Source organism: Myotis daubentonii, chromosome 3 (assembly GCF_963259705.1).
Source record: "Myotis daubentonii chromosome 3, mMyoDau2.1, whole genome shotgun sequence".
Classification (NCBI taxonomy): domain Eukaryota; kingdom Metazoa; phylum Chordata; class Mammalia; order Chiroptera; family Vespertilionidae; genus Myotis; species Myotis daubentonii.
Genome location: NC_081842.1, coordinates 198,677,487 through 198,704,009, shown reverse-complemented (window position 1 = coordinate 198,704,009; position 26,523 = coordinate 198,677,487). Strand labels below are relative to the sequence as shown.

Here is a 26,523-nt window from a genome sequence, read left to right as displayed (position 1 = left end):
ACGCCTGGGGTTGGTGGTGAGCTCTCCATCTCCACAGGCGAGGGAGCCGGTGGCGGGTGCTCCCCTAGGGGGAAGGTGCCCCACAAGGGAGGGATCTGGCGCTGCAGTTGAAGGTTTGGTCCTGACTTGAAACTCCGGGACTGAAGAGCTTTGGGGCCAGTATCCGTGAGAAGGGGCAGGCTGGTCCTTCTTTCTTCCAAAGTGGCTCCCCGAAGAGGGAGGGCCACACACAGGGACTGATCCGTGGTCGGAGGCAGGCTCTGGCCCAGAGGAACTCCCTTCGCAACCCGGGAGGCTGGTGGATGTGGAAACTTCATAGGAGGGAAGTATGTGGTGGAGGTTGGGGCGATCATCTGGGTCAGGTGGTAAAGGGCCCATAGCCCTCCCGAGTGAGAGAGGGGAAGGGTGTCCCTGGCAGGGGGAATAGCATGAGCAAAGGCTCAGAGGCTTGCTGGGGGGGAGGTTTGCACATGTGCCGGGGGGAGGCTGGTAAGATGCCCCCCTGGGGAGAGCAGTGGCCGAGGGGAGGCTTTAGGAACTGAGGCCTTGAATCTGGGGCAGGGGGTTTGGGCTCCGTCCTGGGAGAGGAGAGCCAGTGGAGGATGCCAAGCAGGGATGCGACAAGGTCAGAGGCATGTGCCTCTGCTGTGTGAGCATCAGAAGGGGAGAGGCAGAGGCTGGGAGGCCAGGCAGCTGGGGCTTTGAGGGACAAGGCTAGACGGGGAGTTTCCTGGTCAAGAGGTCTTGGCTGGGTCACTAAGGAAAGACCTCAAGTCCCCAGAGGACCATCGATGAGTCAGTCAACAAACACGTGTGACATACCCCTGAGGAATGAGTGGGTGTTGATTACATCGAGCATATTACTGTTGTCACTGACTGACTTGAGAGAAAGAACCCACTTTCCTTCGTTCAGCCGATGACTGTGTTGAGTCCTCTCTGCCGGGCCCTGGGGTGATGGTGGTGAAGGAGATCGAGGAGGCAGCCAAGAAATCAGCGCCTAGAAAGTGACAGCACGACTTCTGCTTGAGGGGTGGGCTGTGGGGGCCAGGCCTAGTCCGGGGGGTCAGGGAAGGCTGCCTCAAACAAGGGGCCTTTATACTGAGAACAGGAGTGGGGGGTTTAGCTGGGTATTAGCTGAGGGAACTGTTCCTGGAGGAGGGAACAGCCTGGATAAAGGACTGGGGGTAGGAGGCAACTTGGAATGCTAGCGGGGCCTGTGGGGCTGAGCCGCAGGCAGGGGAGAGGCCTGACTCGAGCAGTGGTGGGAGGTGGGGACTCTGGGTGAGTATTGTGGGGTTTCAGCCAAAATCCGTGCATATCCTGGGGCCCTTTAGTCCCCTCTGTCACCGGGTCTCTTGCTGAATGAATCCCACAGCCCTGGGGGGAGCGAAGGTGGGAGGGAATGGAGCGGATTCTGGCATCAGGCTGTCGGTCTAGATGGCTCTTAAGGTCCTTCCATTGTAGAGACAGGGTGCAGGAGCCTGGGATGATGTCCCCAAAATGTGACACCCAGAAACGTGCAGGCAGAGTAGGGGTCCTCAGGGCCCGCCAGCCCAGCTCCACTTGGCCTTGCACCCGAGACCGGGCTGTCCCTGCCCTTCGGATCCGAGTCGGAGGGCAGCCTCCTGTGCTGAGGAGGCAGCGGGCGCAGGGCTGGCGGCAGAAGCATCCATGAGACGTAGTTCTCTGACCAGGACGTGGGGCGCTTGGGAGCAGGGAGCTGAGGCTGGACCCCACGGCAGAGGGCCTTGAGCGACGAAGGAATTTGGACTCATCGGTGTTGACAGTGGGCGGTCTCCGTGTCATGGGCTTGTTGATGGCAGGGAGCGCCTCTGATTCAAGCCCAGCCAGCATGGGGCCTGGCCCAGGGCCTCAGTTTGCTTGAAGAGTGGTGACGGGCAGAGCAAACCCAGTTGGCGAGGTGGCCCGGGCCTAGGGAAGGAGCCACCAGGAGGCCGGAGCTGGGTCCTCCCTGCACCTAATGCTCTTCTGTAAAGGAGGCAAACGCGGTTCAGACCCAGCCAGCGTTTCACTCCCCACCTGCTTGGCTCAGAGGTTTTGCCAGGACAGGTGATGAAAGGCAAGTCCAGGTGGCAGGAGGAGGCTTGAGTGGGGAGAGCGGGCAGGGCCCCCTCCACACACCTCCCCTCGGTCCACCTGTGTCCCCACCTGGCTGTAGGGTGGGCATGTGCTGCCCACAGACATGAACTGAAAATACGCCATCAGCCTCCAAGCGGCCTCTCAATGAGGCCCGCCTGGCCCCCCGATTAAACCTGCACCCCTCCCTGCACTCGTGATCACCTCACCTTGTTCTCACAGCACGCATTGCCTCCCACATGTGACTTGTGTGTTGCTGCCTGTTTGCACAAGGCGGTGGTTTTTGTCTGTTTTGTTCACAGAGGTAGGTACCTGATGTAGTAACTGTTCAATGAATGAATAATAATACTAGTGTTCACTGAGTGCTCACTGTGTGCCAGTACTTGAGGCTCAACCCTTTTCATGTATTATCTATCCTCATAAGGCCCAGTGAGGGAGGGACTGTATTTTGCACCCATCTTGCAGATGAGAAAACCGAGGCTCAGTGATTTGCCAAGGTCTCCCAGCTAGTAAGGGGTGGAGCCAGGATGAGAACCCGGAATGAGGGGAACAGAAGGGACTCACAGGAAGGACACAGAGGGGCTGAGCTTTAGGGCCACCCTGTCCTGCATTCTCTCAGTAGTTGGAGTGACCGTGTAGCCATCATGGACACGTGCCTGACATGGGGAGGGGTCGGAAACAGATATTGGGGCCAATCAAAGGGAGGCGTCTCCTTTTCCTGAGGGAAAGCAGCTGTGAGCCTGTGCTCTTTTCAGGGGTGGCCTGCAGGTGGGCTTTTTAGAAGACAGGGGCCAGTGCAGCCCCAGCAAGCCCTCCATGATTAGCTGGAGGTCGGGGCAGGTCTCCGGGTGGGTGCCCCTGGAGGGTTGGGCTCAGCAGGGACTTGGGGAGCAGGAAGGCATTAATCATAGACTGGCAGTGGTTGGTCAGAGAAAGAGGGGGTGGCCTTTGAAGACCCCAGCTCTTGCCTGGGGCTCGCTCTGGGGAGAGTTTGTGTAGTGGAGCCTGGGAGGCTTGGCAGCCAGAGGTCTGCGCGGGCCAGTGAAGGCTTAGGGGCCGGAGCTGGCCTAGGGGTCTCTGCCGGACTCCACCTCATTGGGCTGCCCCTTGCAGAATCCACACAGGCGACAGACCCTACAAGTGCCCGCATCCTGGCTGCGAAAAGGCTTTCACTCAGCTCTCCAATCTCCAGGTGAGTGCCACCTGCCTCCTGCCCAACAGGTGCAGTTACCTGTAAAGGGAGCATAAGCAGGGGGTGGGGCTGGGGCTGGGCGAGGCCTGCTGGCCCCTGACTCCGTCCTGCGTTCCCCACAGTCTCACCAGCGCCAGCACAACAAGGACAAGCCCTACAAGTGTCCCAACTGCTACCGGGCCTACTCAGACTCCGCCTCCCTGCAGATCCACCTGTCCGCGCACGCCATCAAGCATGCCAAGGCCTACTGCTGCAGCATGTGCGGGCGGGCCTACACCTCCGTGAGTGCCTGGGCTCCCCGGGGCCTCCTCCTCTCCCCGGCCTCCGCTTCCTCCTCCTCTGACAGTTGCCATTTTCTAGACAAGAAAACCGAGGCCCAGCGGGGCTCCTAGTGCCCCCTTAAGGTCACAGTGAGTGGTGGAGCCAGGGCTTGTTCCCCAGTTCTCTTTCAGGCAGCCCCAGGCCAAGCTCCCAGCTCCCTGGTGGCCTTTAGGGTTCAGAGGCATGGCTCCCGCCAGGCCCCAGAATACTCCAGGCCTTGGTGGGGGGACTTGGTACCCTGCTTTCTGGGGTCAGGGAGGGAGGAAGGCTTTCTTCCTCTGGGGAAGCTGCAACCCCCATCATGGCCACAAGGTGGCAGAGCGACTTTGCCTAGAGCCACCTCAGGTGTCAGGGAAGGTCTGGACAGTGCCAGAAGGGTCATTGCATCCAGCCCTCTGCCCTGGGTTTGAATTTCCCAAACAAGGGCCTTTCAGACCTCAGAAGAGGGAGTCCAGGTGAGTCACTGTGTGTGTGCTTCTGGCTGATCAAATATTCTGGGTAACAGACCCCCGTATGTACCAGACAGACAGCTCGGAGCCTCAGTTTCCTCAGCTGTCAACAGAGGAGGGAGAGTTCTCAACTCACAGGCTGGCTACTGGCCCTCAGCCACCTCAGCTGACACACTTACTCAGGGTTTACTGAGCGCCTGTGCCAGCGCTTGGGAACCAGGATGAACCAGACAGATGTCGTCTGGGCTGCCAGGGAGGTTCGAGTCTGCTGCTGGAGACATTAAATAAGTGGCCACACAGATAAGTATGTACTGACAAGTTGTGGTGATCGCTCCAAGCAGGGTTTCTCAGCCTCGGCCCATGCTGGCGTTTGGGCAGGTACTTTCTGCTGGGGCGGGCTGTCCTGTGCATTGTGGGATCTTAGCAACATTCTTGGCCTCTGCCCACTGGCAACCCCCTCCCCAGTCTGACAACCCAAGATGCCTCCAGACTTTGACACATGTCCCGGGCGTGGGGGGCACAGTCGCTTCTGATGGAGAACCATTGCTAAGAAGGAAAGTGTGTTTTGAAAGACAGCAGCAGGGAGGACAAAATGGAGCGGGGAAGGCGAGACAGGTCTGGGTCGGCTGTCTGAGGAAGGAACATTGAGCTGAGGCCTTGGAGGAGAATGAGCCAGGTGAGCAGGAGGCGAGGGAAGAACATTCCCTGCAGGGAACAGAAGATGCAAGGCCCCTGAGGCAGAACCAGCGAGGCGTGTTCCAGAACTGGAAGAAAATGGGTCGCATGGGGCTGTGCGGCCTGTGCGGGAGTCTGGATGTTTTCTAGGGGGAATGGGAAGCCATCGGGAGGGGCCAGCTAGGAGAGTATGAAAGGTCACACTGGCTGGAAGGGACGCAGGGATGACAGGCAGGTGGTCAGCAGTTTGTGGCAGATGCCAGGGGGCTGTAGCATGCTGAGTGCCTCTGACTTCCCTGGAGTCAGAGGCAGAGGAGCGACTGGGAGGACAGACCCTGCAGGGACCAGGGCCCTAAGGGCATATGTGGGGAGCCCCGGAGACCTAGGAGCCCGTCCTCTGACCTTCAGTCAGTCCCAGTCCCAAGCTCTTGACCCTCCTCTACACCCCCACTCTTAGAGGAGGTGCCTCCAGCATCCACAGCTGGGGTTCTTAGAGGGGATCTGTCTGAACTCTGGGGGGAAGGAAGGGGTCAGCTCTTACCTGGCCTGAGGCCCCACCCTGAACTGGGCCTGACTGAACAAGAAAAATTAATAGATTGATTTTTAAACTACTGTAATACATAAAAGAAACATTGTAGAATAGTGAATCCTCATGTTCCCATCAGCCCCCAGAACCCTCAGCCAATCCTGTTTCATCTTAGTGTCTCTAAACATAAGGACTCTTTAAACATACCTACAAATAATTCACTCGAAGTCCTTAACATCCAATACCCAGGAAGCATTCACATTTTCGTTTGTCTCATGAATGCCATCATTTTACTTACTTAGAATTTTATTCATCAGCATCCAAATAAGATTTCTACATTGCACTGGGTCAGTATATCTTTTAATCTGTTGGCTCCCCTGACTCCTGCCTTTTTTTTCCTTTGCAATTTACTCATTGAAGAGTCATTTCCTAGTTTGGATTTTGCTGATTGCTTCCCTCTGATGTTGTGTGACAGCATGTGGCCACCACTTTTGAGGGTTTTCTCTGCCGGATTCTGAGCAGATTGAGGTATGAGGCCAAGGAGTGGCAGGTGGGAACCAGAGTGCCACCCTGCAGCCTAGTGTGAGGCCTGTGGGCCTGCAGGTGGGCCTTTGGCCACCTTGCCCACCCACTTTTGGGTGCCTCAAGTCAGATTCAGCAGAGCCTGTGGGGGGCACTCAAGGAACGAGCTGAGCATGCCCAGTTTATGCTTCCAAACTCGCCAATCAAATCAGGCGCCACTTCTCCTCAAGGGAGGGTCCAGTGTGGGGGTGCAGAGGCCAGGGCTCCCACCACCACCTGGAATGAAATGCAAAGCCAGGGAAGGCATGGTTCCCTCAACACTTACTGCATGCTAAGATCGGTATCCACATCACCCTACAACCCTTTGAGATTGTTCCTGCCCACCCCTGCTTGCAGAGGAGGAAACTAGGCTTGGAGGGGTGAGGTGACTTATCCAGAGCGAGGCTGAAACCCAGGCCTGCACTCCACCTTCACTGCGAGCACCAGCCAGCACACTTCGCTGCAGCTCGCTGGTAAATGGCAGCTGGCCTGGCCCTAGGCACTGCCAGGTGGGCATTGCTGAGGGATGAGCTCTCCAGCCAACACGAGGGGGTCAGACTCTGGTCAGCGAGCCAGCCCCCAGGCCTGTGGATGCAGCACGCCTGGAACCTAGGCGGATGCTCATCTGCTCCCCAGGCTGCCGCTGCTCGCTGGCTGGCCCATTGCCAAGGCGCCCTCCAGTGGTCCCTTGTGGGAACTGCAGCCTCTTCTGCCTCCCCGCCAGCTGTTGGCTTTATGCTCTGACTCTCATCCCTGCCCACAGGAGACCTACCTGATGAAGCACATGTCCAAACACACGGTGGTGGAGCACCTGGTGAGCCATCACTCGCCCCAGAGGACGGAGTCCCCCGGCATCCCGGTGCGAATTTCCCTCATCTGAGCCGACCCCAGGCGCCGCCCTGCCCACTGGCAGACACAGACCCGGGCAGCACCAGGCCCGACCCCCTCCAGGGCCCTCCAGGAACAGCCGAGCTCTCAATGACCTTCCTGACCTTCCAGAAAGCCTGGGCACAGAAGCCCTGCCCGGCCCAGCTCCGGGTGGCCAGGCCAACCGCAAGATACTGGACTGTTTGGTGGCATCCAAAGACGATCTCAGAGCACTTTGAACCTCTCTCTGTTGGGTTTTCTTTTTCCCTCCACCCTTCACTTGCTTCACTCTTGTTTTTTTTAAGTTTGTTTTGGAAATAACAAAAAAGATATTTATTGGCCAAGAAGTTGGTGCTGCTAAGACCGAGAAATTAAGAGTTGGACAGATGGACACAGAGAACCAGAGGGCAGCGTGGGACCGCCTCTTGCCATGGCCTTAGGTCTTGAGGGAAGGCTCAGGCCTGGGCTTCTGGACTGCAAAGGGGGGGGGGGCTGGCGGGAGGGGCAGGAGGCAGCTGGAGCAAGCCCCTCACCCTGGGTGCCCAGCCTGGACCTCGAGCTGCACCCCGAGCATCACTGGCCAGAGGGAGGCGGCAGCCAGCAGAGCTGCCCAGACTTCAGGAGGCAAAACGAGAGGGGCCGGGGGATCAGAAGGACCAAAGGCTGCAGTGCTGGGCTGGGCTGGGTGCAGCCCAGGGAAATGGGGCGGGGTGGGCTGGGTAAGACCTGGACCCCCAATGCCCTTAAGACCACCCCAGTCTACCTCGGTGCTGGCCAGGAAACCTATTGGCTACCTCTCCCACCATCCCAGACTGTGGGCAGGGGGATGGGGAGGGAGTGGGTGTGGGGCTAGGACCCCCTCCATCATCTCCTCCAGATGGGACATTACCCAGGGAGGGGATACTTGTCTTCCCTGCCATGGAGGGGGAACCCCCAGCCCAGGCCCTCAGCCCCTCGGTAGGGAAGGGGTCCTCCGAAAGGAGGGTCCCAGGAGCTGCCCCTGCCCTCAGCCCCCACAGACACACCCCGATCTGAAAGCCATGCGTGTCCGTGTATATAGGAACCGTGTACAGAGACCGGAGAAGCCCCACTCCATCCCCCGGGAAAAAAAAAAAAAAAAAACTAGACAGAAACTCATCTATATATTCTGTATCTGGAGTTCCGTTTTGAATATTAACTGTGTTATTTTTATACACTTTTTAAGCCTTAACTCACCATTGATTTACCAGTTTAACGTCTCCTGGGGTTTCTTCTCCCACAGGGTTCTCTGCCCCCGCCCGCCCCACCCCTCTGTTTGACTTGCGTCGTCTGATACTCAGTATTGTAGCTTTTGTCCGCATGTTACTGCCCTGTAAATACGCTGTTATACACACTGTTAACACCCTCTGCTTTTTCTATGGGACCTCCAGGCCACCTTATTTAGAACTAGTTACCTTATTAAAAAAGAGAAAACAGTCTGTTGGCCTCTCAGTCTGCATCTTGGTGGCAGGGAGGTGAGGGCAGGCGCCCCTCAACGCGTCAGGAAGGAGGTTTGCATTACATTTAAGAAAAGGGGTGGGGAGTGAAAAAAATCCAATGTGGGGGAAAAACACTAAAGGGGGCAAGACACACAGGAATTCTAAACCCCCTGCTCTTTGTATTTCTCTGTTGTGAAGAATAAACATACCTGCACCCGGGTGGCGGTGGTGTGTGGCGTGCTCTGTGCGAGGGCGGGGCTGGGGGGCACCTTTCCACTGCTCCTCTCCCCTCCCCCGCCCCCCCAGACTTGGAGGGAGATGGTGTTGATTACCTCACAACCCCCTATGAAGTGGGCAGCGGGCCAAGAGAGGTATTTTGCTGAGGATCATGCTGCAATAGAGGGACGTAAATTCAGCCCCAGTTTGTCTAGTTCTGAAGCCTTTTCAGACGCATGGAGTCCACCGGTGAGGTTCACTGCAGCTTCTCCCAACCCTCTTTGGGGGACCATCATGAGTGCCCAGATTTGTGGGAGCTATTCCAGTGACTGAGGGGATCGAGAAGTCCCCTTCAGCCCTGACTGGTTTAGCTCAGTGGATAGAGCGTCGGCCTGCGGACTGAAAGGTCTCAAGTTCGATTCCGGTCAAGGGCATGTACCTTGGTTGCGGGCACATACCCAGTAGGGAGTGTGCAGGAGGCAGCTGATCGATGTTTCTAACTCTCTATTCCTCTCCCTTCCTCTCTGTAAAAAAATATATTTAAAAAAAAAAAGAAGTCCCCTTCACATAAGTTTGCTCCATGGAGGTCAGTGTTCTAATTGCCTAGGAGGGAACTGCAGGAATTAATTCCTCCAAAGTTTATCAAGGTAGGCCCTGTGCTAGGCATGATGGGGGAGACAGAAGTGACTTGGACATGAGTCACCATGGAGCTCACTCCTCTGAGCCTTCATGGCCTTGTGAACGTGAGACATGGCTGCAGGGTGTAGAACGCCCAATGCAAATGAGGATCTATTGGCTTACATAGCAACATGGACATCAGCAGGGTCAGGTCAGCTTCAGGGCTCAGTGAAGTCTCTCTCCACTTGGCTTTGTTCCCAAACTCACAGCCCTCAGGTTCCCAGCAGTCAAGCCTGTCTCTCCCAGAAGTCCCAGCAAAAGTCTGAGAGGGTCTTCCCGGTTTGAACTGGGTGAAGTGCGGTCCCTGAACCAGTCACATGACCGGAACATTTATACTTAGTGGGCTCAGGCCAAGAGCCCATGCTCTGAGCCCTAGCACCTGCAGCACCTCCCCAGGAGGAAGCCAGAGTGTGTGATCATCAGAAAGGGAAATGGACGAGTAGCCAAAACATGTGTTAAGTAGTCTCACAGGACTCATCTTTTTCTCTGAAATTGACCTCCCACAGCCTGCTATGCAGTGAAAGGATGGACTCTGGCCATATTTGGTCACATGACCCCATCCCAGCTACAGCTGATTGGCCAGGGGTGGCCACCTGCCTCAGTGACTTGATTCCTGTGCCAGTGGAGTGTACAGCTAAGTCCTCCCGTAATGTCATGATAGGTTCTTTGACTTTAAGGGAAACGACATATATCGAGACCAATTTTACCACAGGCTGATATAAGCAATAGTTAAGTTCCTACTGTGTCTCATCAACGCTGTAAGGAAAAGATGTGGAACGAAACATCATTCGAGGACCTGCTGCCCTGGCTCATGGGAGCGGGCTGCCCACACCTCTTTTCCACTCTGCATTCAGTGGGAGCTTGGAACTCAGCCCTGGCAGGGTATCCTTGGTGGTGCAAATCCCGACAGACTGGGCTTTCTTTTTCCTCCAAGAGCCGGTTGCCACACATTCACCAGCACACCACTGGCTTCACCCGCAGCACGAGGCTGCCCGAGCCCAGCACCTAGAAACCCTTGAGTGTGCCATCGCTTCCTCTTTTAAAGAGAAAAGGACTGTTTGCTGAATTAGCTGCACTATGAACCTGTTGGAGAGGGGGCAGGCAAGGAGAGGGAGACGGCACGTTCTGTTTTCTGGAGCATCACAACCCCTGCAGAGAGGGCGACTAGCACCCCCACTTTACATGTGAGAAAACTGAGACGGCACAAAGGTAAGGACCTTGTCCATAGTCACACACATGAGCATGAACCTCCGATTCCCACCCAGGTCTTACCTACTCACGCTGGGGTCTCTAGTGCCTCAGAGTCCTGTGTGTGACCCTTGGTGCACGTTCTAGGGTGAGATGGGGATCATGGTCCCAGAGGAGGGGAGGTTCCAGATCACAGTCTAACCCAGGGGTGGGCAAACTTTTTGACTCGAGGGCCACAATGGGTTCTTAAACTGGCCTGGAGGGCCGGAACAAAAGCATGGATGGAGTGTTTGTGTGAACTAATATAAATTCAAAGTAAACATCATTACATAAAAGGGTATGGTCCTTTTTTTTTTTTTAGTTTTATTCATTTCAAACGGGCCAGATCTGGTCCGCGGGCCGTAGTTTGCCCCCGGCTGGTCTAACCTGTTCTCCAGTTCACCTGGCCTGTTCTCATTTCTAATCCAGTGGCCAAAAGGCCTTCCGGATTCCGCTTACCTTCGTTAGGTAAGAGGCACCAGGGAAGTTTGAACTGCTTTTGAGAGGGGAGGCATCTTCTATTCCACATCATCAATAACTGGAACTTGCTTATACAAACTACTAGGTTATAAACACCATCAGGATTGGCTTACAGCCGGCATTGCTATCCTGCCTCGGAGCAGTGGAGGCTGTTAAAACTGCAAGTCTATGCGAACACTACCTAAAGGACTCAGGAGACCTGGAGTGAAATCCCACCCTCAGGCCTCAGTGTTCCCAACTGTCAGACAAAAGCTCGGGGGCTTCCAGTGGTTACCTTTCCTGTTGCCTTGGCTCTGGGACCACCTTTCCTGGAGGACCTGATGACTGCATGCTCCCATTCAGAGCCTGCGTTTTCCCTGGTTGAGGATGCAGAGTCTGGACAGCAGCCATGGATGAGGAAACATCTCTCCTAGACACTGTGACCAAACAGACCTATTGCCCCAGAAGAAGGAAATGTCATTTTTGTAAACATTGACTCTCCAGGAAAAATGCCATAAAGACACTTTTGGAATAACTCATTTTATTATGATACCAACAAGAGAACTCCCAACATACAGAAAAGTATTATAAAAGCTTATTTGAGCCCTGGCCAGTATGGCTCAGTTGGGTGGGCGTTCTCCCAGGAGGTTGCTGTGCACCAGGATGTTGCTGGTTTGATTCCTTGTCAGGGCACATGCCCAAGTTGCAGGCTCCTTCCCTGGTAGAGGGTGTGCAGGAGGCAGGCCGCTGATCAATATTGTGCCATCAATGTTTCTCTCTCCCCCCTTCCTCTCTCTCTAAAAATCAATAAACATCTTAAAAACCATCCCAATAAACACATTAAAAAAAAGAGTTGCCCTAGCCCATTTGGCTCAGTGGATAGAGCATCTGCCCATGGTCTGAAGGGTCCCGGGTTTGATTCCGGTCAAGGGCATGTACCTCGGTTGCAGGCTCGATTCCCTGTCCCGGGGCATTCGGGAGGCAACCAATCGATGCATTTCTCTCATATTGATGTTTCTCTCCTCTCTCTCTCTCCCCATCCCTTCCACTCTCTCTAAAAATCAATGGAAAAATATCCTTCGGTGAGGATTAAAAAATAAATAAATAAACAAGTAAATAAATGGCCCGGCCATTGTGGCAGTGGTTGAGCGTCAGCCTATGAACCAGGAGGCCACGGTTTGATTCCCCATTGGGGCACATGCCCAGGTTACAGGCTTGATCCTCAGAGTGGGGCCTGCAGGTGACAGCCGATCAATGATTCTCATTGATGTTTCATCTCTCTTTTCCTCTCCCTTCCTCTCTGAAATAAAAAAAAAAAATGAAAAAATAAAAAATAAAAAAAATTAGAAAAAAAAATGAATTCCTATAAAAAATTTTAAGAAAGAGTTTGAGCCAAAGTTTGCCTGGAAACAAAATCTCAAAGACTGCGAAAATGCTCTGGAAAAAGGCAGTTTGCAGTTCCTTGGATGCATTTAGGATTAAAGGAGAGAAAAAAAAAACAACAAGGAGGATACATCAAATCATTGGTGACAGATTTAGGGAGGTGGGAGAAAGCAAAGCGGGAAAATCTCTAGGACTGAATAAAAAGCAAAATTGAGAAACATGGCTTACATTGGCAGGACAGGACAACCAGTCATTAACACAGCACATAGAGATGGTATCGGGGGACCAGGTAACCATGAGGGGTTCTGGGGATCTTGCGCTCTGGTACCTGTGTTGTGTCCTCTTGGGTCTAAAAGGTGATTACTGTGCCATTTCCAAGGTCTGTTACCCTCGATGCGTAAGAACAGTGGACAGAACTCACGTGAGGTAAAGGCTGACCTTTGCTAGGATGCTATAGTCCTGGGACGGGACTACCTACCATGGCCTGCCCAGTTAGGGATGTAGGATCAGACCATGTGTGGCTGCTGAGCTTATCAGGCCTGCCTGTGGCCCCCTGAACTTGTTAGGTTATGCCACAGCCCCTTTTTCATTTACAATCGTATTACTTAAATATGTACAAACTATGCTTGAGGGCCAGGGAGGTGAAAGGTCAAAGCCAAGGAGCTGGACGCCACTGGCATCCAGTCTCCTCATTTTAAAAAAACGGGGGTGGAGGGTGAGGTGGGGAGGGGCTAAAACATCCCTTCAGGTGGCATAGACTAAATTCAGTAAGGTCAGAGGTGAAAGGTCTCTGCCTCAGTTCCCCGCAGAAAGCGAGGGAAAGGAGGCTTGCAAGTGAGAAGCGCCCTTCCTGAGTTTTTTTTCTTTCTTTCTGCCTTTTGTAATGCAAGTGCCCACTTTAAGCGTTGATTGCCAAGGCAGGCACGTCCAAGAGAGCAGCCTTCTCCAATACCCCAGGGCCAGCCACAGGACCAGAGAACCGCTGCGTCCCCCGAGGAGGCTCCTGTGCTGAGAGATCTTGGTTGATTTCAACAACTCATCACTGGGGCTGTTATGCCCAGATTTCAAGATCCCCAAAGACAGACCACTAGGGAGCCGAGTCCAATGCAAAAGCAAAGAGCCTTTATTCAAGCCTGGGCTTGGTCCCTCTGCCTCCTTTACCGGCTCAGCGGCAGGATGCGAGAGAGCCCCAAGTCCCAAGAGAACAAAGAATTTATAGGGCTTGGGGTGGGGGCACACTCTGACCACTGATTTGGCCGATTCCGGTTGGTTGAGTGAGGGCCGGGGGCTAGTAACGCAAGGGCAGGGTGCAGCTAGGGTCTGGTTACACAAAGACAGGGGGGTGGTCAGCATACTTTTGGCCTTGGGTTTGTTTCCCTTGCATTCCCATCGGCTGAGATAAGGGCAGGCTGAGTGATACATTCTGTGGCTTTTTCTTGGAAGAGGAGTTAGGGACACAGCTATCAGTCCCATTCTGTCCTTTCAGGACCCCTTGCTTTTTCTCTTCCAGAACTTTACATCCCCGCTCTTGTAGGTTGAATTCACCAACAGAGTGAGTCCACGAAACCCTAGGACCCCACTCTCGACCCCAATAAACGGGACCCCGGGCCTGCCTCTCTCTACCTGAGACCTTGCTGTGTGGCTCTAGGTGTGCGGTGTAGCTTCCAGGACCTGTGAGTCATTCGCTTCAGCGTCCTGATGGCCTTCGCTGAAGAACCACGTGCACAGGTCCAACCACAACACTGTCTGCCCGCAGGCAGGGACCAGCGCAAAACACTCCCGAAGGCAGGGCGCCCCCACCTCCTGGCTGGGCACCTGCAGAAGGTGGCAGGGCTGCTTTCAGCCCACCTCTCCCTGTCCTCCAGAGTGCCTGCCATGCTGCTTCCAAAAGGGACCCGATGGCTTCAGGGTCTCTCTCCTTGCGATTCCGCTCACTGCGCATCGTCCCGGTGCCCAGGCGTCCGGAGGGGCGCACGAGGCCTGGTCCCGGCGCCTAGTCGCGCACCAGCGTGTACTCCTTGGGCGCCCAGAGCAGGCGCGGGCGGCGGATCTCGGCGCGCCGGCCTAACTCCGGGCACCAGCAGAACTCGGGCGACAGCACCTTGGCGGGCTTGTGCAGCCAGAAGAACTTGTTGAGGTGGCTCTCATCGTGCCAGAGCGCCTCGAGGCCGCGCGCGCGGTCCTGCCGCTGGCCGCGCATGCAGTGCGCCGTCAGCCGGCGCAGCGCCGCCACGCTGCCCCCGAACAGCGCCGCGTGGTAGTAGAAGTCGCCCTCCCCCGGCGCCAGCGCTGCAGCCGAGCGCGGGTCCCTCTCGTAGGGCAGCAGCCTCCGCAGCCAGTGGTAGTGCCAGGCGTGCAGCTGCGCCACCGAGTCGGCCAGCGTCTCGGGCCCAAAGGCGCCACTGAAGTACTGGTCCACGTCCATGCAGAACACGAAGTGCGCCTCGCGGCCCAGCCGGCCGCCCAGCGCCGCGTGCAGCGTGCCCATGCGCTCCATCGACACGTCCTGCCAGCGCCGCTCGCGCAGCACACGCTCCACGCGCAGCTGGCGGCCCGGGCCCAGCGGCAGGCGGGGCACGGCAGCCGGGCGATCCGTGAACACGTAGTAGACCACGCGCTGGCCCACCATGAAGTACTGCTCTGCTGTCTCCAGAAAGCGCGCCAGGTACTTCTCCAGGTACCTGCAAGGGGTGGGGGAGGGGTACCTGCATGGCCTTGCCCCTCCTCCTTATCCCCTCGCCCGCTGTCCTCTCCCCTCCCCTCGACTCGAGCTTTCCTGCTCCTCCGCATTCAGGTCCTTGTTAACTTGCAACCTCAGTCCCTGGAGCTCCTGATCCTGCAAGCCATTCAAGGTGATAGCAGATTGTTTGCCACTCGTGCCCCGAGGGGCCCTGCCTTCCTTCCCTTGAACACGGGCTGTCCCTGACCGCGGTACCAAGGAAGTTGTGCTGCGCTGGCCTTCAAAGGACTGACCGTGTTAGCCTTTGTCTCTTTAGAGCTCTGGGCCTTTCTTTAATAAGTTTCACATTTGGATGTTGCATTGATGTGAGGAAGCCCAAACCAGCCGTGCAGAGAGGCAGTGTGGAGAGAGGTGCCCCACCAGTCTTTAGCAGTGGGCTATCCCAGGAGAGACCCAGACATTGGGGGGCAATGGAACACTTCCTGTGGAGCCCTGTTGGAATTACTGGACCACAAAATCACGAGCTAGAATCCTTTCCTATATAATAAAAGGCTAATATGCAAATCGACTGAATAGCAGAACAACTGGTCGCTATGATGTGCACTGACCACCAGGGGGCAGACGCTCAATGCAGGAGCTGCCCTCTGGTGGTCAGTGCACTCCCACACTGGGAGTGCCACTTAGCCAGAAGCCGGGTTTACTGCTGGCCAGCGCAGCGGCCATGGTGGGAGCCTCTCCGGCCTCTGCAGCAGCACTAAGGATGTCCAACTGCCAGCTTAGCCATCAGTCAGATATCCCCCAAGGGCTCCCAGACTGCGAGAGTGTGCAGGCTGGGCTGAGGGACCCCCACCTCCCCCACCCCGTGCACGAATTTTGTGCACCGGGCCTCTAGTGATAAATAATTGTTGTCTTAACTCCCTGAGTTTGTGGTAATTCCTTATCAGAACATTTGTAATATTAGAGACTTTGTATTAAAAGATTTTGGGATCCCAGGGTTCTGAAATAATAGTAATAATGCCTAATATTTTTGAACATTTATGTGGCAGACAGTGTTCTAAGTCGAGCATTTAATCCTCACCATTTATTATTATCTCTATTTTTCAGATGAGGAAAATGAGCCACAAAGAGCTTTCATGCCTGGTGCAAGCATACACACAGGTGGTAAGTTGCAGAGCTATGATCTGAACCCAGCTTGGCATTCGGGCCAGAGCTTTTACCTGCACTTGCTCTATTCCTGGTAGGTCTGTGAGGAACTGGAAGGAAACCTCAGCCTCCCAGGGCGTTAGACTCACAAAACCTTGGAATTCAGGGCCTCAAGACCTGGAATTTCTGGACCCCAAGATTCTGCCCCCTACGGCTGGTGCAAGAACACCCTACTCAGTATCCAGAATAGAAGTGGGAGCACAAGGTTCTGCCCACCTGGCCGATGGGTCAGCCTATAGTTCTGTTTGCCCCCTAACTCCCAGGCACCGTCTTGGCTTTCTCTCCCTTCTGGATTGTGGAGGTCAGAGTTCTGGGGTATTTGATAACAGAATTCCTTCCCCCCATTCTCTTCCTGGATGCCAAACTCTCACTGCCTTCCCAAAGCAGTCTGTTTCATTAGTACAAATGCTTCCTTTAACTGCCCTGAACTCTCCCTCCGGGTACCTACTTAGGGTTACATCCAGTTGTCCCCTTTGCATCTGGAGAGTGGGCACTCTGCTTGGACAGCTGCCATCCATAATGGGGGTGTCAGTGCCCCTGGGATTTCTGCTCCACCTCCCACTCGGCTCCTCCATACCTCAGACTCCCCTCCTCCAGTGATTCTGTCCTCTACCCTCCTCAGTCACCTATCCCCATGTCTACTCCCTTGGCCTGGTCATCATCAGTCTGTCCTACTCTGTGATCCCCCCATCCTTCCGGCCCACTTCCTGTGATCCCCCTCCCCCAGCAGTCCCACCCCACTGACGCTCAGGTTTGAACCCCTTTCTCAGCATCCCCCTCCTCTCTTCACTCCCTTGCAGAAACCCTCAGCTCGCCAGCCCCTTTCCCTCCATCAGGCTTGCTTGGCAAGCCTCCGCCCTCCCCTTATCGCGTGCCTGCATCTGAGCCACTGACTCCAGTGGGCACTTGCTGCAGCCACGCCATTTCCTCTGTTCACCCATCTGCTCTCCCCTCGTCTCACCATTCTCACGTGATCATGTTCTCACCACAAACCCAGTGCCTCCAAATGGACAACCAGCCCCCTGGCAGGTGCTTCGCAGGACCTGGCATTGAGCCCCTGGCTGCCTTGCTGGGTGGGCTGCACAGTGTTAGTGTCCGGGAAGGACAGGAAGGGGATTAATGGGATGGGGGTGCTGTCTTTGCCTTCTGCATCACCTTGGGATCCTCTGGCACAGGGAACAGGGAGCCCCCCCCCATATCACATGCACCCCCCCCCACCCTCCCTGATTGACAGCCCTACTCCCCTCCCCAGGCCTTACCTGCCTACAGCAAAGACAGTCAGCCCAATGGTGAGGTTCTGCTGTATAGCCTCTTGCTGGGCCACATCTGGATCGAAAGTGCCATCCCAAATAATGGGGGCCCCCCAGGAGGTACAGGTCAGGACTTCAGGCCGGGCCCTGGCCAGAGCAGGGATGGGAGATGGGGTCCATTTGTCCACCCACTTGGTGATGCTCACTGCCATCTCCCCATGCTGGGCCCTAGGCACCCCCAGGTGGGGCATACCCAGTCCCTGGCCCAGAACCAACACAAATGGAAGATCCAGAGATGTGCAACCCGCTGGGCCCTTGGGTGGAGAGCCTGGCTCTGCCAGGGTAGGGGGTAGGAGGGCAGGGATGCTGGGGCACATACTGCAGGGCACCATGGGAAATCTCAGAGGGGGAGGCACTATGTCTCCTTACCAGAGATGCAGGGGACCTGTGAAGTTGTCTCTCAGCAGGGGCATTCTGGCCAAAGGGCAGGTGCCCATGGGGATGAAGGTTTCCAGGTACCTGTTGGGCGGGGGCAGCAATGAGGGGCACGCCAGCCAGCCGGCTCAGCAGCCCTGCTCCTTACAGGGAGGGAGAGCCACAGGGCACTGGAGTGGGCTGGGATGGTCACCCCCGCCACCCCTCAGGGGATGCTGGGAAAGACCCACTTGAGTCCCGTCCCAGAGGGCCCGCCTGGAGCGCTGGGGAGAGGAGGCTGTACCTGACAGGGAGCCCGTACAGGAGCAGCCCTGAGAAGCTGACTGCCAGCAGGATCAGCCACCAGAAGGTCCTCTTCCGGGCCCTGGGGAGGGGGAGGGGCGTCGGCAGCACACGATTTACACGTGTGTTTATGTTTATCTGCACACAGATCTCTGCACACACGTATGAGAAACCATCTGTGCAACTTAATGTTTCATTATTGTTATTATTAATAATACGAGTATCTTCACATGTGTATTCAAAGATACACGAGTATACACAGTGCAAGGTCCTTCCTGTTCCCAGACACCCAGCTCCTCTGCGTGGAGGCAGCCAGTGTCGCCAGTTTCCGGTGTGTCTTTCCAGAAAGAGGCTGTGCCCAAGCAGGCAGCGTGGTGAATACGGTAGCAGATTCTCCACCCGCCCTGCTCCTCCCCCTTTCTTTTTCTTTTCTTTTTTTTTTTTTTTACCCTGGAATGGTTTTCATCTCCTCCTCTTTCTTTCTCCCCACAGATGGTAGCACAATAGATAATTCTGCATCTTGCATTTTCCATGACAATGTCTTTGAGGTTATTCCATCTCAGTACTTGAATCGCTTCCTCACCCTTCTTTCCACTGATGGGCAATAGCATAACCTACCTGACCAGGTCCCTTCTAATGCGCACTTAGATGTATATCCTTTGCTTTTGCCAGTAGTGCTGTGTGTGTGTGGGGGGGGGGGCACGGCCTCGGGCAGGTTGGGGGGATGCTAACATTAGGTGTGGGGTGTTTAGTCTGGGAAGGGGCTGGGACTGACCTTGGATGGGAGAGAGTCTGGGAGGGGAAGCAGGGAAGTTTGTGACTGTGGCTGGGAGGCGAGAGCTACGTGGGGCTTGGGGAAGAGTCGCCGGGCTGCGTGGAGGGCAGCTGTGGTCAGGGACCAGGCGTCTGTCGTGGCTCCAGTCACGGGGCTGGTTCCTCCAGCAGAACTCAGCAGCCCCGTTCCCGGCTCAGAAGAGGTGGGCTCGCATTTGTCCGTGGCTGGTTGTTTTCTAGGAAGCGGGCCAGGAGTTGGGAATCTTAATAAGCTCCTTCTGGGGGTCTTGTCCAGCTCCCTGCATCTCTGATGTGTGCCCCTGCCCCTGGAGAGGCTGGGCCCTGTGGTGAGAAGCAGAGACACTGGGTCCACACCCTTGCGGTTCGAATCCCAGCTCCACCGCGTTTTAGCTGCCTGAGCAAGGGCAAGGCTTTGGACGTCCGCACTTTAGTCTCCTCATCTGTAAACTGGGGATAAGAATACCTGCCTCGGAGGGTTGTCATGGTTACTGAGTTACCACGTGCTAAGTGAAGAGAACAGGGCTCACGCATACTAGTGGCTCAGTAAGCTGTAGCTACTATTATTATTCCTGAATAGAGAGTTAATAACAGTGTTAGTGTACCTCCTCTGCCCCTGCCCTTCCTCCAGCCCCTCAGTGGCCCCGCCTGCTCGCCCCTCACCAGGAGCATTCCAGCGGCAGCTCCGTGCTTCGTCACTCCCCACACGGCCCCCAAACATCTCACAGAACACCACCTGCCTTACCAGTTCCACAGCACATGACCAGGTAAACCCTCAAAGAAGAAATGCATTTAGTAGTCAAACATGGAAGAATGCTCACCCTCACTCGTAATCAAAGACATGCAAATTACGACAAGGTGGTTCTAATTTGCCTATAAAATGAGCTCATTTGGAGAAGAAAGAAGCCTGCTGCCGTGGCTCAGGGGTTGAGCATCAACCTGCGAACCAGGAGATCATGGTTCGATTCCCAGTCAGGGCACATGCCCCGGTTGCGGGCTCAATCCCCAGTGTGGGGTGTGCAGGAGGCAGCCCATCAATGATTCTCTCTCATCATTGATGTTTCTATCTCTTTCTCCCTCTCCTTTCCTCTCTGAAATCAATTAAAATACGTATTTTTTTAAATTAAAATAAAGAGAACTTAGCCACGCTGCAAGAACACAGTGAGATGGGCTCTCTCGCACTTGCAGCTCTTGTGGAAAGCTCCTTAGCTATGGGGATGGACGCTTTCAGTATTCATCCCCTTTAGTCCAACAACCTCAGCTTCTGGGATTCTGTTCAGAGGAGATAATCTTCAACATGGAATAAGTTTATGCATCAGGGTGGTCACTCGTTTCTGCTCATTCATGCATTCCACCTGTATTGATGGGCACACACTCAGAATCAAGCATTGTGCTAGGTCAGGGTTCAGAGGGCCTGTCTTCAGGGAGTCAGGAATATGTGAGTCCCCGAGGAGAGGGAAAAGGTCAGGTGACAGCAGCAAACAGATGAATGGAACACAGCGCAGCAAAGGCTGTAATTCATATAAACATAAGATGCTACGAGGGCAGCTTGGAGAGTGGCACCTAAGCCTTGACAGGTGGGATGTCAGGGCAGCTTCCTGGAGGAGGTGACCTCTGAGCTAGCACCCGAGCAATGAGAAGGGATCCAAGAAAAGAAGATGGTGGAGCGGGAAGGGAGGTCCACGGAAAGGAGACGACAATGTGCAAAAGTGACCAAATGGTTTTCTTAAGAGACCACAGCCTCTCTCAGACCGCCCTCCCGGAAGCGGGGCGGGGCCGAATCATGGCCTGGGCCTCTGGTGGACTGAGCTGGCATCGCTGGGGCAGTGACAGAGGACGCCTGGGGCACTGGTGCCCCCTGATCTCTCCACTTGGATATCCCACAAGCATCTCAAACTTATATGACCAGAAAGGGACTCGATTTTCCTCAGAAACCTGCTCCCCACTCAGGTCTCCTCCATCCTGGGACATGGCATCATGATATACACCCCATTTCTCAAACTGAAGTCCTAGGAGCCCCCCTTTATTCTTCCCATGTGTCATGCCCCACATGCAGTCACCAACAAGCACCGTGGACTCTCCCACAAACACACCCCACTCCATCCACGGGCCTTCGCCTCCTCTCATTCCACTCCAGGCCACTGTCTGGATAACCTCATAGCACCCCTTTCAGCCTCCCTGCTTCTACTCTTGCCCCCCAACAATCCGTTCTCCAGAATGAACTTTCAAAAACATATTAGAACACATCTCTCCCCTCTTCCAGACCTTCCAACGACTTCTTACGCTCTTAGAACAAAACCCGCGCCCTGGGGTCTGTGTGCAGAGCTCCCTGCGCCTGGCTCCTGGGGTCTCTCTTGTGCGCCCCTACGTGCTCTGGCCCGCAGCCTTCTTGTTCACCTTTGCCTGGCTTGCCCTTCTTGCCTTTTGGGATCCAGTTAGGATTCTGCGTGCAGCCTCTTTCACCCCTTGTCTTTTCTCTACCACTGACTCCGAAAACCGAGTCCTGAGCACTGAGCACTGGACTCAGGCACCGTGTGACTCCTGGACTGCGGTGTCTCCCTGGGTGTCCCATAGACACCAACTTGGCTTCCCAAGCTGCATTTGCATTTCCCTGATCTCTTCTTCCTTCTGCATTCTCCGTGACTGGTCCCCGTTACCCAAGTGGGACCCTTCCCGCCACCCTCCCCCCATAGCCATTCAGTCACCAAGTTCCACTGCATGTGCCTCCCTCGTAGAGCTCTAAGCTCCCTCTTCTCCATCCCACTGAATTCTTACCCCTCATTGTTTCTCATCAGATAGATTCCTGCAACTCCCCTCACCTGCCTCCCAGTCTCCATCCTGTGATTCCTAGACTTGCTTTGACTCTGGGTCCTCCCACCAGGTTGCTCTTTCCCCATCAGCCACCACCAAGCTCCCAGTCATCCCTCGATACCCAGCTTCCTCCTGGGGACGCCTTCCCCTCAACAACCGCCCTCCCAAGAGCTCCTCCTGTGCAAACCTCTACTCTAGCACCTGCAGAACTAGACTGACTGCTCGGCCAGGCCACGGGTTTCCTGTTTTATTCGACTTTGGATCCGAGAGCCTGCCTCAGAGTTGGCGGTATGAATAGTTATTTGTTCAGTAAATGAGTGAGGTCATCATGGGTTCCTGGTCTTCATTCTCTTTCCTAAACTGATGGTTTCTCCTTTGCTCAAAACACCATTTTCTTTAGGGTCAGCTCTGCACTCTCTGAATGATCCCAGACGCTTACTGAGGCAGATGCTGTGCTGACAGTTCTATGCCCCTCTCTCAGGGAAGTCTGACCACGATCGCTTAGGAAGATACGGTGATTACCTCCACCTTGTAGACAAGGGGACTGTGGCTCCGAAAGGTGAAATCATTCGCTCAGGATCACACCGCTAGGAGTGCTGGAGCTGAGGTGCGAACGTAGGTCTGTCTGACTCCCAAGCCAGAGCCTGGCGTTTGGGGCTTTTTATGACCTGGCCCCAGCCCAACCCGGACGCTCGTCTTCCAAACGTCCCTGCTACCATTTCCCATAGGCTTGGCTCCTCCCAAGGCTCCTCACGGCCCCAAGTCAGTGTCTCTCCTACAAAAAGCCTTTCTCCCTCCTCACTCCCCAGCTCCACGCTGAGCTCCTGGAGGGCTGCTGCACCAGGGCCTTTCCGGCTCCCGGAAGCAGGGCTGCCCAGGTACACGACAGGAGGTGCCGGGCAGGAAAAGGCTGGCTGGGACCTTTGCTCTCACTGCTGTCCCGATGCTTATCTAGGGCACTGGGCCTCCACCAGGGCAGCCAGGCAGAGCTGCGCCAGGTGGGTGCAAACTGTCAGGTCTGGGAGGGTGCTGAGACCCAGGCCTGCGGCAGGCACCGCCAGTTCCTGCCGCCTTCCCATGCCCCAGCCTGGGAGCCCTTAGTCCATCTGGCCGCTGCCTGGCCTATTCCTCCACATTCCCTTCTCAGATATTTTCAAAAGGACCCCCTTCACCCCTCTTCTATCTGCAGAAGGTGGTCCCTCAAGCCCACCCCATGTCCTGTTCCCTGTACCTTCCCTGTAGGGGTTAAAGATCAGTCATTAGTTCTTAAGCAGGTAGAAGCTTCCAGTCCTGGACAGTCACTGCCGTGGGAACGTGGAGACCCCTTGGTTACAGTGGGGGTGCAGCCCCCGGGCCTGCCTTCTGTGGCTCACCAAGGGGCTCAGTCAGGGAAGCAAGAGGACTTGCCCAGCTCCTCACAGGCTACGAGATCTCCCAGATTGTCCCCTGCCGTCTCCATCTACCCCGTGGGCCGTGTTCCCTCTGAGAGGCACCTTCTCCCAGGACTGTCTTGGTGCCTCCTTGGCTGTTCTAGACTCCTCTCAGGTCAGCTGTCCCCCCCAGCTTCCCCCACACTGGGGGTGTCCCCACTCACCTGAGTCTCTCTTTGAGAGCCATATTGAGAAGCTGGTGGGGCAGCCTTCCAAGAACTCTCTCAGCTCAGCGGGGAAGCAAATGACCCTGTGTCTGGGACAAAGCAGGTACAGGCCATCTGGAACCACACCCACAGGAGCAGGCGGGATGAACGCCTGGCCTGGTGTGGGACTTAGGAGTGGCACCTGCTGCAGGAGGCTGGCCCCAGGCTCGGGTGGGGGCTGGGAACCCCCTTGGGGCCAATCACCTGGAAAAGAGTGGACCTGAATAAGGCCAGCTCTGATTGGCCAGAGGCTCTGAACTACTTCGTACTGACTCCCTTTCCCTCTCTACGCTCCCTGTGGCCCTTCCAGTGTCTTCTGGTCTCATCAGGGAAAGGCTTCAGCCAGAGCCCCAGAGCACACGTCTCCCGATTGCGGATTGCGATCCTGGACCGGTTACCCAGGAGTCCTTCACCTCCTCAGTCAAATGGGTAAGTCACCAGGACAGTGGAAGGGCCACTCGAGAGAGCGGATACGGGATTTCTGGAGAGTTTGCACTGGGCAGCGTTTTTTGAGATGCAGGTTGTGATCCATCCGAGAGCCATGAAATCAATTTCCTGGATTGTGACCAAGACTTAAAAAGTGTGACCAGGAAGAGAATGGAAAAGAAAACACCAGGATGCATGGTACATGACGGTAGGTGTTGTTTTGTGGAAGTTTTGTTTCCATTATACGTATTTAAGTATGTGCATGAATGTTGGAAACACTTTTTAAACTCTGGGCCGTAATCAGAGGTTGGAAAAATTGTGTGTACAGTGTAAACAGGAACAAAAGTATAGTGAAGGCTGCACCCTTCAAACGGCGATGGGGTGGGGCCTTCCACCCAAAGCAAAGTGGCAGTGCCCAGGCCGCTCCTGGTGCTGCTCGTGTGCTCCTTCCGGGCGGGCCTGGTACCTCTTGGGAAGCGGCAGCTGGAGACTCCGGCGCTCGCCATGGCCGACACAAAGCCCAAGGAAGGAGCCAAGACTGAGAATAACGACCATACGAATTTGAAGGTGGCGGGGCAGGGTGGTTCTGGGGTGCCGTTTAAGATTAAGAGGCACACACCACTTAGTAAACTAAGGAAAGCCTATTGTGAATGACAGGGTTTGTCAATGAGGCAGATCAGCTTCCGATTTGACGGGCAGCCGGCCAATCAATGAAACAGACACACCTGCACAGTTGGAAATGGGGGAGGAAGATACAGTCCATGTGTTCCAGCAGCAGACAGGTGTCTGCTGAAAAGGGAACCTGCTGTTTACTCCGGAACAATTCCTCCGGACCAAGAAGACATTCTCAATTAGAAAACTGCAATTTGGTTTCAACACATCTGACTGCCACCGTATAGTTTTCTCCATTCTTTCATTTCCCCCTTCCCCATTCCTTTATTGTACATGAAGTAACTGATGTATGTGCACCAGCATTTGCATTTTTTTAAACTAAATGGCCCATGGTTATGTTTTGATCTACATCGAATGGAGATGGGATGGGGAAAATACTGGATCTGTGAAAACACCCCCTTTCTCCATTAGTGGCATGCTCATCCAGCTCTTATCTTTATATTCCGGTAAGTTATTCTACTCTCACTGTTTAACAAAAAAGAACAACATAAAAATTCGTGCATACCTTGTTTGATTGAAGAATTTTAATGTTTTTCATTTATCATTGTAAAGCCAAGGACAATTTTATAACTTTTTTGTACATAGCTGTTACATGTAGGGCAATCTGTTTTTAAGCAGGGATAAATTACTCTAAAAAATGAATCCTAGTTTTCCTTTCAAGTGTCTTGTTGTTTAAATAAACTTGTTTAAAAAGAAAACACACAAAAAACAAAAAAATAGGAAACAGTGCCCATATTGACCTAAGTCAGCTCCCTCAAATTCACCATACCCTCTTGGGAATTTAGGTTTCTTTCTCCACCATGCACACCAAAGCAAACTCAGGTGTGGCCTGGCTTTCACGATCTGCCAGGAAGGGGAATGTCGAGGTCCAGAGTGCAGACTTGCCCAGAGCCACCCAGGCCACAGCATACCTGCCCACTTCCTGCAGCGGGAGGGGCAGGGCAGTGGGCGTGTCCAGGTGCCCTCTCCACTAGGCGCCCTCCCCAAGGTCCTTTATGCTCTCCCTCTTCCCCCTCAGCTTAGGGGCTATGCTGGCCCCTGGTCCTGCAAGCCATTCCCTATCTCCTGGAACCACCAGACTTTCCAGTCCTGGCTCCACCCTCTGGGCTATCAACTGACGATTCGGTGCCAGACCACCACAGTAAAGCGAATGTTGAAATAAAGTGAGCCATGGGAAGTTTTTGGCTTCCTAGTACATAGAAAAGCCATGTTTACACTATACTGTAGCCTTTTATTATTTTTTAAATATATTCTTTATTGCTTTCAGAGAGAAAGGGAGAGGGAAAGATAGAAACATCAGTGATGAGAGGGAATCATTGATTGGCTGCCCCCTGCACGTCCCCTACTGGGGATGGAGCCTGAAACCCCAGCATGTGTCCTGACCAGGAATCAACCCGTCCTTCTGCTTCATGAGTCGAAGCTCACCCACTGAGCCACACCGGCCAGGCTACTGTAGCCTTTTAAGTAATAATAGCATTATGTCTAAAATAATGCACATAACTTAGTTTACAAAGACTTTATTGCTAAAAATGCTAGCCATTATCTGAGCCTTCAGCAAGCTGTAACCTTGTTGCTGGTGGAGGGTCTTGCCTCGATGTTTATGGTTGCTGACTGATCGGGGTGGTGGTTGCTGAAGGTTGGGGCGACTGGGGCAATTTCTTAAAATAAGACAATGAAGTTTGCCCTAGTTGACTTTTCCCTTCACAAACAATTTCTCTGTAGCATGTGATGCTGTTGGTAGCATTTTAACACAGAACTTAAAACTGGAAATCTCAGATCCTCTCAACCCCTGCTGCTGCTGTCAATCTGTTCATGTACTAATCTCATTCCAACAGTCTTCCCAGCATCTTCCCAGCAGCAGACAGAGACTCAGAGACCAGATGCTGTTGGAAAACGCTTGCTCGAGGCAAGGTTGCCAGAATCCTTTAATTTGTTGGGGGAAAAAAGCAGTATTTGTGAACTGCAATAAAGCGCAAAAATGCAAGGTAAGCCTGTAATCTGCTTTTCCTCCTCTTCCGGGTAGTGCATTTATTTTATTTTTTTAAATATATTTTTATAGATTTCAGAGAGAAAGGGAGAGGGAGAGAAACATCACTGATGAGAATCATGGATCGGCTGCCTCCTGCACGCCCCCTACTGGGGATCGAGCCCGCAACCCTGGATTGTGCCCTTGACTAGAATGGAACCTGGGACTCTTCAGTCCACAGGCCAACACTCTATCCACTGAG

General features: G+C 54.4%; 2 protein-coding genes, 1 long non-coding RNA gene and 1 pseudogene across 4 annotated transcripts in view; 3 read left to right on the top strand and 1 right to left on the bottom strand.

The window, feature by feature from the left end:
* ZNF362 (zinc finger protein 362) overlaps positions 1-8,364 on the top strand; it is a 39,614-nt gene extending 31,250 nt beyond the window's left edge. Inside the window, exons 7-10 of one of the 2 annotated variants that reach the window (XR_009452041.1) lie at positions 3,211-3,289; positions 3,412-3,570; positions 5,681-5,788; positions 6,585-8,364. Coding sequence is in view for 1 of the 2 variants with exons in the window: in XM_059690302.1 (XP_059546285.1) it covers positions 3,211-3,289; positions 3,412-3,570; positions 6,585-6,701 (355 nt within the window). In the remaining variant the exon portion in view is untranslated. The remainder of the gene's footprint in view (positions 1-3,210; positions 3,290-3,411; positions 3,571-5,680; positions 5,789-6,584) is intronic. The other variant, XM_059690302.1, reaches the window with a different exon arrangement.
* Positions 8,365-11,249: 2,885 nt separating this feature from the next.
* Positions 11,250-23,854, bottom strand: A3GALT2 (alpha 1,3-galactosyltransferase 2). The gene is made up of 6 exons (XM_059690301.1): positions 23,156-23,854; positions 17,960-18,040; positions 17,671-17,760; positions 17,251-17,388; positions 13,598-14,789; positions 11,250-13,156 (listed from the first exon to the last, which is right to left on the bottom strand). Exons 1-5 carry the CDS (start codon positions 23,176-23,178, stop codon positions 14,102-14,104), a joined length of 1,020 nt encoding a protein of 339 aa, XP_059546284.1. The 5' UTR covers positions 23,179-23,854; the 3' UTR covers positions 11,250-13,156; positions 13,598-14,101.
* Positions 15,890-26,231, top strand: LOC132231346 (uncharacterized). The gene is made up of 4 exons (XR_009452040.1): positions 15,890-15,949; positions 23,508-23,626; positions 23,718-23,831; positions 26,131-26,231. It is a non-coding gene; the product is annotated as an uncharacterized LOC132231346 (long non-coding RNA).
* Positions 24,128-24,416, top strand: LOC132231344 (small ubiquitin-related modifier 2-like; annotated as a pseudogene).
* Positions 26,232-26,523: the final 292 nt, after the last annotated feature.